The sequence below is a fragment of the Schistocerca piceifrons genome, chromosome 2, assembly GCF_021461385.2.
Source record: "Schistocerca piceifrons isolate TAMUIC-IGC-003096 chromosome 2, iqSchPice1.1, whole genome shotgun sequence".
NCBI lineage: Eukaryota > Metazoa > Arthropoda > Insecta > Orthoptera > Acrididae > Schistocerca > Schistocerca piceifrons.
In genome coordinates this window covers 868,019,649-868,031,891 of record NC_060139.1, presented here as the reverse complement: position 1 = coordinate 868,031,891, position 12,243 = coordinate 868,019,649, and the positions used below count along the sequence as shown (strand labels likewise).

Below are 12,243 nucleotides of genomic sequence, written 5' to 3'. Positions count from 1 at the left end.
CTAAGGACATCACACACATCCATGGCCAAGGCAGGATTCGAACCTGCGACCGTATCAGCAGCGTGGTTCCGGACTGAAGCGCCTAGAACCACATGGCCACAGCAGCCGGCGGTGTTAAGGTGATCGCACCAAAAATGCTAACCCTACTTCAAGACAGTCTCAAGGGCGTGTCATATCTTAACATCGATTGTTTCTACTGTGCACACATTTTCGAATTTATTCTCGGTAGAATTTACTGGTTTATTCAATACTACATGGCAAACCTAACGTTGCCTAGTTATTCATTTTGCCAATTTTCTATTAGAAACGAAAACAAGAAATGAAATGTGTTTGTAGTGTAATATCGAAAAAATTTCATTTCCATGTGTTCCTGAAAACATTTTTGAAATTATGAGATATTTATACAAAGAAGTATGCATTATGTACAAATGTTTGAATTGCATATCCAATTTAAGAAATATAGTAAGCAAAACACAAACTCCCTGTAACATTTATTTAACTTAGAACTTGATTATGAACAGCAAATGTAGTTTCATGTCAGGGAGCTGCTATGAATAAAGTTACAAAGAAGTAATAAATTAAAACATCATGCATGATGCTGCAATTTTTCACACATCTCATTTTTATGACGTCCGAACAATGATAGATAAGCTTTTCTTTCCCCCAAAGAGACAATTGCCAGGCAGTAATGGGTATGTACACCAAGTTTGATTGAGATCGGTTCAGTGGTTTAGGAGGAGATATGGAACATAAAATATACACACATTCATTTTTATGATATGTGTGGATTACCATACCGACTAAGTCTGATTCACAATGGACATCTACAGAATTGATGAGAACGAAAGATGACATCACTGTCAAATCTTGGTGTATTCACATTAGACAAATGTCAACATTATGTCACTTTATTTATTCTTGTACCGATAACCGAAACTGAGATTATTAGACACAATCCGTGATACAAAAAATCGGAATGTAGAATCAGAATTAAGGGAATAGCAGTGATAAAGTTTATTAATAGCCAAATAATGGCAAGAAGCTGAAAAGTGGAACAAAAGAAAAAAGTCGTTAAAACATCACCATTTATTTTCTTCAGAAAATAGGTGCATAGCATAATCGCATCAAACAACATTTAAAAAACAGTACGCTACTTATTAGTACCAAATAACGTCAAAGACTACACTCAGCTACACGTGTAGCAGAGGCTGTGTGGCGTGGACAGGGCTGTTTTTTAGGTTAGAAGGCCTTGGGAAAGTACGGGGTGGGCTGCAATCTCAAAGGGTGCATGGCAAATACAGGATGTGCTTGGATCAAGGAACAGTCGGAATTGTGGTTGTAAATTGTTGTAGTTGTGCTGGGAAAGTCCCTAAACTTCAAGCACTAATAGAAAGCAGAGAAGCTGAAATCGTTATAGGTACAGAAAGCTGGCTAAAGCCTGAAATAAGTTCTGCAGGAATTTTTACGAAGTCTCAGACGGTGTTCAAGAAAGGTAGATTAGGCAGAATTGGTGGTAGAGTGCTTGTGTCTGTCAGTAGTGGTTTATCTTGTAGTGAAGTCGAAGTAGATACTCTGTGCGAATTGGTATGGGTGGAGGTTATACTTAACAGCCGAACTAAGTTAATAATTGGCTCCTTCTACCGACCCCCAGACTTCGATGATATAGTTGCTGAACAGTTCAGAGAAAATTTGTGTCTTGTAACAAATAAATACCCCACCCATACGGTTATAGTTGGTGGGGACTTCAACCTTCCCTCAATATGTTGGCAAAAATACTTGTTCAATACCGGTGGTAGGCAGAAAACATCTTCCGAGATTGACCTAAATGCTTTCTCCGAAAATTATTTCGAGTAGTTAGTCCACAAACCCACGCGAATTGTAAATGGTTGCGAAAACACACTTGACCTCTTAGCCACAAACAATCCAGAGCTGATAGAGAGCATAATGACTGATACAGGGATTAGTGATCACAACGTCGTTGTAGCTAGACTCAATACCGTCTCTTCCAAATCCACCAGAAACAAACGCAAAATAATTTTATTTAAAAAAGCGGATAAAGTGTCACTAGAAGCCTTCCTAAGAGACAATCTCCATTCCTTCCGAACTGACTATGCAAATGTAGACGAGATGTGGCTCAAATTCAAAGATATAGTAGCAACAGCAATTGAGAGATTCATACCTCATAAATTGGTAAGAGATGGAACTGATCCCCCATGGTATACAAAACAGGTCAGAACGCTGTTGCACAGGCAACGGAAAAAGCATGCGAAGTTCAGATGAACGCGAAATCCCGAAGATTGGTTAAAATTTACAGACACGCGACATTTGGCACGGACTTCAATGCGAGATGCCTTTAATAGGTTCCACAACGAAACATTGTCTCGAAATTTGGTAGAAAATCCGAAGAAATTGTGGTCGTATGTAAAGTACACAAGCGGCAAGACGCAGTCAATACCTTCGCTGCACAGTGCCGATGGTACTATTACCGACGACTGTGCCACTAAAGCGGAGTTATTGAACGCAGTTTTCCGAAATTCCTTCACCAGGGAAGACGAATGGAATATTCCAGAATTTGAAACACGAACAGCTGCTAGCATGAGTTTCTTAGAAGTAGATACCTTAGGGGTTGCGAAGCAACTCAAATCGCTTGATTCGGGCAAGTCTTCAGGTCCAGATTGTATGCCGATTAGGTTCCTTTCAGATTACGCTGATACAATAGCTCCCTACTTAGCAATCATATACAACAGCTCGCTCACCGATAGATCTGTACCTACATATTGGAAAATTGCTCAGGTCGCACCAGTGTTTAAGAAGGGTAGTAGGAGTAATCCATCGAACTACAGACCTATATCATTGACGTCGGTTTGCAGTAGGGTTTTGAAGCATATACTGTATTCAAACATTATTAATCACCTCGAAGGGAACGATCTATTGATACGCAATCAGCATGGTTTCAGAAAACATCGTTCTTGTGCAACGCAACTAGCTCTTTATTCGCACGAAGTAATGGCCGCTATCGACAGGGGATCTCAAGTTGATTCTGTATTTCTAGATTTCAGGAAAGCTTTTGACACCATTCCTCACAAGCGACTTCTAATCAAGCTGCGGGCCTATGGGGTATCGTCTCAGTTGTGTGACTGGATTCATGATTTCCTGTCAGGAAGGTCGCAGTTCGTAGTAATAGACGGCAAATCATCGAGTAAAACGGAAGTGATATCAGGTGTTCCCCAGGGAAGCGTCCTGGGACCTCTGCTGTTCCTGATCTATATAAATGACCTGGGTGACAATCTGAGCAGTTCTCTTAGGTTGTTCGCAAATAATGCTGTAATTTACCGTCTAGTAAGGTCATCCGAAGACCAGTATCAGTTGCAAAGCGATTTAGAAAAGATTGCTGTATGGTGTGGCAGGTGGCAGTTGACGCTAAGTAACGAAAAGAGTGAGGTGATCCACATGAGTTCCAAAAGAAATCCGTTGGAATTCGATTACTCGATAAATAGTACAATACTAAAGGCTCTCAATTCAACTAAGTACCTGGGTGTTAAAATTACGAACAACTTCAGTTGGAAAGACCACATAGATAATATTGTGGGGAAGGCGAGCCAAAGGTTGCATTTCATTGGCAGGATACTTAGAAGATGCAACAAGTCTACTAAAGAGACAGCTTACACTACACTCGTTCGTCCTCTGTTAGAATATTGCTGTGCGGTGTGGGATCGTTACCAGGTGGGATTAACGGAGGACATCAAAAGGGTGCAAAAAAGGGCAGCTCGTTTTGTATTATCCTTGTTGGAACACCACTGCCTGTTAACCTGGCATTTCAATGGAGGGCTGTCACACCTGCTGATGTTATAAAAGCTGTATCCAAATTTTCAGTTCCTAAAAGTATGGACTGTTATTGGTTATCAAATAACATAATTAAAAAGACAATACACTCAATCGCCAAACCATTAGCTTATATTTTTAATAAATGTGTAGAATTTGGAGTTTTTCCGGATACACTCAAGGTATCAAAAGTTGTCCCAGTTTTTAAAAAAGTAGAGAAACATCTCCCCCAAAGCTACAGACCAGTCTCCATTGTTCCAATATTCTCAAAGATATTTGAGGCACTGATACACACACAAATAAGCAACTTCTTTGAAGAACACAATATCCTATGTAACAATCAGTTTGGCTTTCGAAAGGGGAAGAACACAACAGGGGCCATCTTGGAAATCATTGACCAAACCTTAACAGCTTTTGAAAATAATAACATGGTATCACTGGTATTATGTGACCTAAGCAAAGCTTTCGATTGCATTCCTGTTGACATACTACTGGGGAAACTAGAGTTTTATGGGGTGAGAGGGAGCACTTTATCTGTGATAAATTCTTATTTAAGTAACCGAAAGCAATTCGTTTCAGTCAGAAATTTAAATTCTTCCATCATGGAAATCAGCACAGGTGTACCACAAGGGTCTATCCTTGGACCCTTCTTCTTCATTGTCGCTATTAATGATTTACCTAAAAATATAGCTCACCCTGTTGTTATGCTGACGATACAACACTACTTACCACACATCAGAACATTTCAGATCTGAATAACCTAACAAAAGAAACACTAGATAAGGCCCTGGACTGGTTTGCAGCCAATAAGCTCCTATGCAACCCTGACAAAACACAACAACTTTTAATGGGAACATCAAATGAAGTAGGCAATAAGTCAGTAAAACTCTTAGGTATTCACATTGACTCAAAACTATATTGGGAGGAACATGTCAATCATGTATGTGAAAAAATATCTCGGGTGGCATACCTTCTCTTAAAACTAAGGGAGGCAGTGAGCTTGGAGTACCTCAGGGTGACATACTTTGGGCTATTCCAGTCACATATTTCATATGGTCTTATTATATGGGGGCACCCCCTCACATCAAAAACGTATTGAAATTACAAAAAAAAAGTCAATATGTAAAAGAGGTCATAGGGAGCACTGTCGTCCTCTTTTCTCCAGACTCAGAATACTTACAATTATAAATTTATACATCTATGTGTCTGTACTCTATATTAAAAATAATATTTCAGAATTTATTGCCAGAAAGGAACTACATGAACATAACACCAGGGCAAACGGTAATTTAGACATACCACGCCACAGATTAGCGAGAACAGGAAATTCCCACAAAGTTAACCCACTCAAAATGTTCAATAAACTGCCAATTCATGTTCAGTCTATGGATACAAATTCTTTTAAAATTAAGTGGTACAGCTGGCTGTCAGATCATCCATTCTATGACATTAAAGAATTCTTTGAGATGCCTGAGGAGAATATAAGCATTTAAAAGTTGTCTGTAGTTAAACATATTATTTTGTGCTGTGGTTAATCGTGTGTAATTACAAAGTTTATACTATAAACAATAAAACACCTTATTATATTAGATTATAAGATAGCTTGTTGCGTTAGCTTTTAAAAGTTATCCTTTGTAACTTGGTACACTGCCATGCTTCAAATGTATTTATAATGTATTAACAGAAGCTTATTTTGTTATTCTGTATGTACTAGTACATCTTGTATGACGAAGCCAATATCATTGTAAAATGATCTATGGTGAATAAAATTCTTGAAATTATCACGTAATAAGGGAGAGAGTGTGGCAGATATGATACGCGAGTTGGGATGGAAGTCATTAAAGCAAAGACGTTTTTCGTCACGGCGAGATCTATTTACAAAGTTTCAGTCACCAACTTTCTCTTCCGAGTGCGAAAATATTTTGTTGAGCCCAACCTACATAGGTAGGAAAGATCATCAAAATAAAATAAGAGAAATCAGAGCTCGAACAGAAAGGTTTAGATGTTCGTTTTTCCCGCGCGCTGTTCGGGAGTGGAATGGTAGAGAGATAGTATGACTGTGGTTCGATGAACCCTGTGCGAAGCACTTAAATGTGAATTTCAGAGTAGACATGTAGATGTAGACGACTGTACTGTTCGCCACAATACAGCTGACTTTTTCGTTGTTAAGAAACATTATTTAATGAAAACTATTTGATATATTTATGCTGTTATTTATGCACACTGTAGGCTTTTTATTTGTCTAGATGATGCAGAACCAAGAATCATTTTCGCTTTCAGACGCATGGGCTCTTTTGTGGACGGCCACTGTAGGAAAAACATGCAGATCCTAAAATTAAGGGTAAAGAGACACATAAGGACGAAATTCTGTACTTTACGCGAGTAGCGCGGCTAGCGGGCTGGAATAGTTTAACTACTAATGTTAGCAGACGATGCAGTCAGAGTCTAACTATGTTAGAACGCGATGCAGTCGTCACTACGCCAACAACAACGTCAAAACTTTGTTTCCGCGAGACCTTAAAGTTGACTTCCCGTTCCTTTGACGAGCTTTGTAAATGCCGTCACTTCAAATTAACTGCACGATGTTTTGATGTTCTTTTAAATGTAAATTGAACTTAATACCTTAAAATTCAAAGCTGTGTCACAGTCTGTGGTTGTGTTCCCTAGTTCCTGACACAGAGACTTTAGTTATGAGAATGAACAAATGAAGGTCAGCCGGGCCAAAGCTAATATTGCAAGTAGTCTTTTGGCGCGAAAATAGAGTGTGTGTATACTGTGTTATGATTCGATGACCGGAAAAGAAATAAATATGTTTACAGTTCTGCATGAAGAGAAAAACAGCTGATAGTAGTGAAGAACAAAAGTGTTTTATCTGAGGCAAAGACCTTCTGATGTGTGTTTAATTCTTGTGTTACTGAAATATCCCGAAATCGCGTGTTTTACTTATGGTGGTAGTGTCAGCTGTTTAGGTGTCATTTAAAGTCCGACGTTTGTTAGTACCACAAGACACTACAAAAGAGAACATTGCTGTGCCTGTTGCCCGCCACCCACAAAAATGGAGTATCCCTATGATGAAGACGAGGAATATAATATGGCTTATGCCGATGAAATGGAACTTATGATGGAGTTGGAAGGTAATTACGGTAGTTGTCGTCTGCAGGCTGTGTGTTCGGATTGTGATTTACTTGGATGCTCCACTGGGAACTGAAATATTTGTCATTGTTTCTTTCCTTGATTATTGCATGATAATTCGAACTTCGTGATTCTTGAGAAGAAATGATGGCATTTTCTTAAAATTTGTATCCTCTTAAAAATACGCGCTATTACGTCAATTAGTTTGGTAGTTTTATGTTCCATGGATCATTTGCACAACGAATCATAATAATGTGGGACAAGTCCCAGATTATTTCGTAAATACTCCTACATGCTTGTCATTGACAAGGCTTTAGTAATACCTACCCGCCACCTTTTACACATTACAGTAACAGAAGTTTTTCCATGGAGTAGGAGTAGCTGTCAAGAAGAAATTTTTGGATTTCATTTTCATATTTTACCTTGCTGCCTGTCGGATATTGTAAATCACTGAGTAAGTGATTAAATATTTTTGTTGCAGCCTTATGCACTCCTTTTGTGCTAAAACAACTTTAATGTGGTGTAATGAATGCCATTTTTTTTTTCTTCTGGTACGGTATTGTAACTATGTGCATCATTGTTTCTTTTGAACTGCTGTGGGTTATTTACAACAAATTTCATGTGGGAATGAATGTAAGTGATGCAGTGGCCAGAAAGCTCAATTCTTAAAATAGATGTGTACAACAAGATCATGTGTGCATAAATAGATGTATACAACATGATCATGTGTGGGCACCACATATTATTGTTACAGCACGTTTTCGAACTATTAAAACTTTCTTTCTTACAGATGAGCTACTCCAGGACACTCTTCCATATGACATTATTGGAAGAAAATACACCAAAAAGTCAACTTATTTACGTGTCCCTCCCCAAGATTTGTAATCATTCTAAGTGAAAATGTGTGGGATATAAGTTGTTTTAGCAGTTCCAAAATATGTTTTTTCAAATTTAAATTCTCTTTAGCATGGACTCGTGAGAATTTTGAAGTTTTCACCCTATTTGTCATTTCCTCCACAAGTGTTACACATGTCATTGGCATAGTACATCTGTTGAAAAAAAAAAAAAATAATAATAAAATTGGGACCATTCATTGAAAACCAGCCAATTATACTTTTAAGTTCATTTTTTAGCATTTCTTCACTACTTTGGGCATGTTTGGACTGATTACAATACTAGTGCCATCTGCAAGAACAACAAAGTCTGCTTGTTGTGTATTAGATGAAAGATCATTGCATATGTGACGAACAATAGCAGACTGTAGACTGAGGCATGGGGAACCCCATATGTGTTTTCTCCCCAATCAGAAAATATACATGGACTACATTGATATAAGTCTTGAGTTCAACTTTCTGCACTCTTTTGTATAGCTATAATATCATCCATTGGTTGATTGTAACATCAATCACATAAAACCTAATAATGTGATGCACACAATGAGTGGCTTAGCTAGGACATAGAAAACATCAGCTGGCACTGTTTTATTATTTAATGCTTGTAAAATTTGATGAGTGAACTTGTTAATGGCGTTCTCAGTAGGGCAACTCTTCTGAAATTTAAACTGTGATTTACTGAGAGCTGAGAGTATTATTGTTGCTGAGTTGAGATGCTTCTCTAGAATACAACGCCTTCTCAAAAATTTGGGAAAATGATGTCAGTAGTGAAACAGGTCTGTGGTTATTATTGACATCTCTCTCTATTTCAGTCTCTCTGGAAAAATTCCTTAAGTTAGTTATGCATTAAGTATGTTACATACTATGGGGCATATTATGTGGGAACAAATCTGTAGTAATCTATTGGAAACACCATCAAATATAGATGAGCTTATATTTTTAAGAGGATATTTAATTTTCTTAATTTCAGGGGAAGTCTATGATACATTCATATTCGATTGAATTTTATGAGAGTTACTTTTTCAACATACTGCTGTGAGTTTTCTCTTGAACTGGTTGTTCTTATACTTTCTATTACATTTAAAAATGATAATGGATCTGTATATTGAGCAAGCAGTAAAGGAAACAAAAGAAAATTTCAGAGTAGGAATTAAAATCCATGGAGAAGAAATAAAAACTTTGAGGTTCGCCGATGACATTGTAATTCTGTAAGAGACAGTAAAGGACCTGGAAGAGCAGCTGAACGGAATGGACAGTGTCTTGAAAGGAGGATATAAGATGAACATCAACAAAAGCAAAACGAGGATAATGGAATGTAGTCGAATTAAGTCGGGTGATGCTGAGGGAATTAGATTAGGAAAGGAGACACTTAAAGTAGTAAAGGAGTTCTGCTACTTGGGGAGCAAAATAACTGATGATGGTCGAAGTAGAGAGGATATAAAATGTAGACTGGCAATGGCAAGGAAAGCGTTTCTGAAGAAGAGAAATTTGCTAACATCGAGTATAGATTTAAGTGCCAGGAAGTCGTTTCTGAAAGTATTTGTACATTAGAGATTAGATTAGTACTTGTTCCATAAATCGTGAATACGACACTTCGTAATGATGTGGAACGTGTCAGGTTAATAAAAGGTGTCTATACAGGACATTACATTACACAAAATATTATATGACACTTAATATTTTGATTTTTTTGTTTTTGTTTTTGTTTTTTGTTTTGTGGGGGTTGGGGAAATTACCCACTTACTACATCCAAAAATTCGGGTCGACAGAAGCGTCCGATCCCACGCGTCGGCTTTTACCCGTGACGTAAGGGTGTTGTGTGTGACGTCATGACGGCGCGGAGTTTGGTTTGAGTGTGGCTGTCTCCAGTTCTGTTTTATCTTATTTTATTTACTTTTCTGATCTGTTCGTTCTATCTCGTGAGATTTTTTTTTAATCAAAAACTCTTATTACTTATTTTAATTATCTGTTTCCTCCAATTTCTGTTTTAGTTTATTATATTTATCTTTCTGATCTGTTCGTTCTATCCCGTGAGATTTTTTTTTTAAAAAGACAAAAACACTAATCAGCTACTAAAGCATCTTCATCTTCTATGGGTTGCAGGGGTTACAACCCCTGGGGAGGTGGGTGGGTATTCATGCATGGCTGTCTTCACTTACACGTTGTAGCTACGCAAGGCGTCTAAATTTGTTTATATTTAGTTTGCCCCCCACCCAAAACACCCCATTTCCCACGCTTGTCTCGTTAGTGTCATTAGGCTTCTTGTGGAAAGTGTGTGTGTTTGTTTTTGTTTCCGCCATATTTGTGACGTCATGGGTCAAAGCAGACGGGCGGGATCGGACGCTTCCGTATTTCCAAAAATTCATCTAATGAGCAGGAGTTGCCATTAAGAAATTCTTTTAATTTCTTTTTAAATGCTATATGGCCATCTGTCAGACTTTTGATGCCATTAGGTAAGTGGCCAAAGACTTTTATGGCAGCATAATTTACTCCCTTCTGAATCAAAGTTAAATTTAACCTTGAGTAGTGAAGATCATCCTTTCTCCCAGTGTTGTAGCCATGTACACTGCTGTTACTTTTGAATTCGTTCAGATTGTTAATAACAAATTTCATAAGTGAATATATATATTGTGAGGCTACAGTGAAGATTTCTAGCTCTTTAAATAAGTGTCTACAGGATGATCTTGGATGAGCTCCAGCAATTATTCTGATTACACGCCTTTGTGCAATCATCACACTTTTACTCAATGATGAGTTACCCCAGAATATGATGCCACACGAAAGCAGAGAATGAAAATAGGCGTGGTAAGCTAATTTACTCAGATGTATATCACCAAAATTTGCAATGACCCTAATAGCATAAGTAGCTGAACTTAGACGTTTCAGCAGATCTTCCGTGTGTTTTTTTCCAGTTCAACTGCTCATCAATGCATACTCCTAGAAATTTTGAATATTCTACCTTGGCTACCGATTTATGATTGAAGTCTATATTAATTAATGGTGTCTTTCCATTTACTGTGTGGAATTGTATATACTGTGTTTTGTCAAAGTTTAATGAGAGCCCATTTGCGGAGAACCACTTAATGATTTTCTGAAAAACATCGTTTACAGTTTCACCAGTTAATTCTTGTCTGTTGGGTGTGATAGCTATACTTATATCATCGGCAAAAAGTACCAGCTTTGCATCTTTGTGAATATAGAATGGCAAGTCATTAATATATATTAAGAACAGCAGAGGACCCAAGACCGAACCTTGCGGCACCCCATTCTTGATTGTTCCCCAGTTTGGGAAATCACCAGTTTTTTGCATATTATGTGAACTGTTTATTTCAACTTTCTGCCCTCTTTCAGTTAGGTATGATTTAAACCATTTGAGCACTGTCCCATTCATACCACAGTACTTCAGCTTATCTAGAAGTATTCCATGATTTACACAGTCAAAAGCCTTTGATAGATCACAAAAAATCCCAACGGGTGACTTCCGGTTACTCAGAGCATTTAGTATTTCATTAGTGAAAGTGTATATAGCATTTTCCGTTGAAAAACCCTTATGGAAACCAAACTGATATTTTGTTAAAACTTTATTTTTACAAAGGTCTGAAGCTACTCTAAAATACATAACTTTTTCAAAAATTTTGGATAAGGCAGTCAGAAGAGAGATTGGGCTGTAGTTGTTGACATCAGATGTATCTCCTTTTTTATGCAGTGGTATATCAATGGCATACTTCAGTCTATCTGGGAAAATACCCTGCTTCAGAGAGCTATTACATATGTGGCTAAGAATCCCACTTATTTCTTGGGAACAAGCTTTTATTATCCTGCTGGAAATGCCATCAATTCCTTGTGAGCTTTTATTCTTGAGAGAGTTTATTATCTTCCTAATTTCAGATGGAGACGTGGGTGGAATATCAGTTGTATCAAATGTTGTGGGTAAGGCCTCTTCCATTAAGTGCCTTGCTTCTTCTAATGAACCTTTAGATCCTATTTTCTCTACAACATTTAAAAAATGATTATTCAAAATGTTTTCGACTTCCGGCTTGTTGTTTATCAAGTTTCCATTCGCTTTGATGGTGATGCCATCATCCTGTACTCTTGGTTGTCCTGTCTCCCTTGTAATAGTATTCCAAATTGTTTTGATTTTGTTATCAGAGGTATTAATCTCAGACATGATACACATGCTTCTGGACTTTTTAATAACCTTTCTTAATGTAGCACAGTAGTTTTTATAATATTTGGCTGTTTCTGGGTCATTACTCTTTCTTGTTGTTAGATACAGTTCCCTTTTGTGGTTACAAGATATTTTTATTCCTTTAGTAAGCCAAGGTTTTTTGCATAGTTTCTTATAATTAGATTTAACTACTTTCTTGGGGAAACAGTTTTCAAATTCTCTTACAAG

The 12,243-nt window shown here is 37.5% G+C and overlaps 1 protein-coding gene across 2 annotated transcripts in view; it reads left to right on the top strand.

The window, feature by feature from the left end:
* The first annotated feature begins 6,578 nt into the window (after positions 1-6,578).
* LOC124776232 (chromosome transmission fidelity protein 18 homolog) overlaps positions 6,579-12,243 on the top strand; it is a 490,396-nt gene continuing 484,731 nt past the window's right edge. For both annotated transcript variants that reach the window (XM_047251092.1, XM_047251091.1), the window contains exon 1: positions 6,579-6,956. In XM_047251092.1, coding sequence (XP_047107048.1) covers positions 6,878-6,956 — 79 coding nt within the window. In that variant the 5' untranslated portion in view covers positions 6,579-6,877. The remainder of the gene's footprint in view (positions 6,957-12,243) is intronic.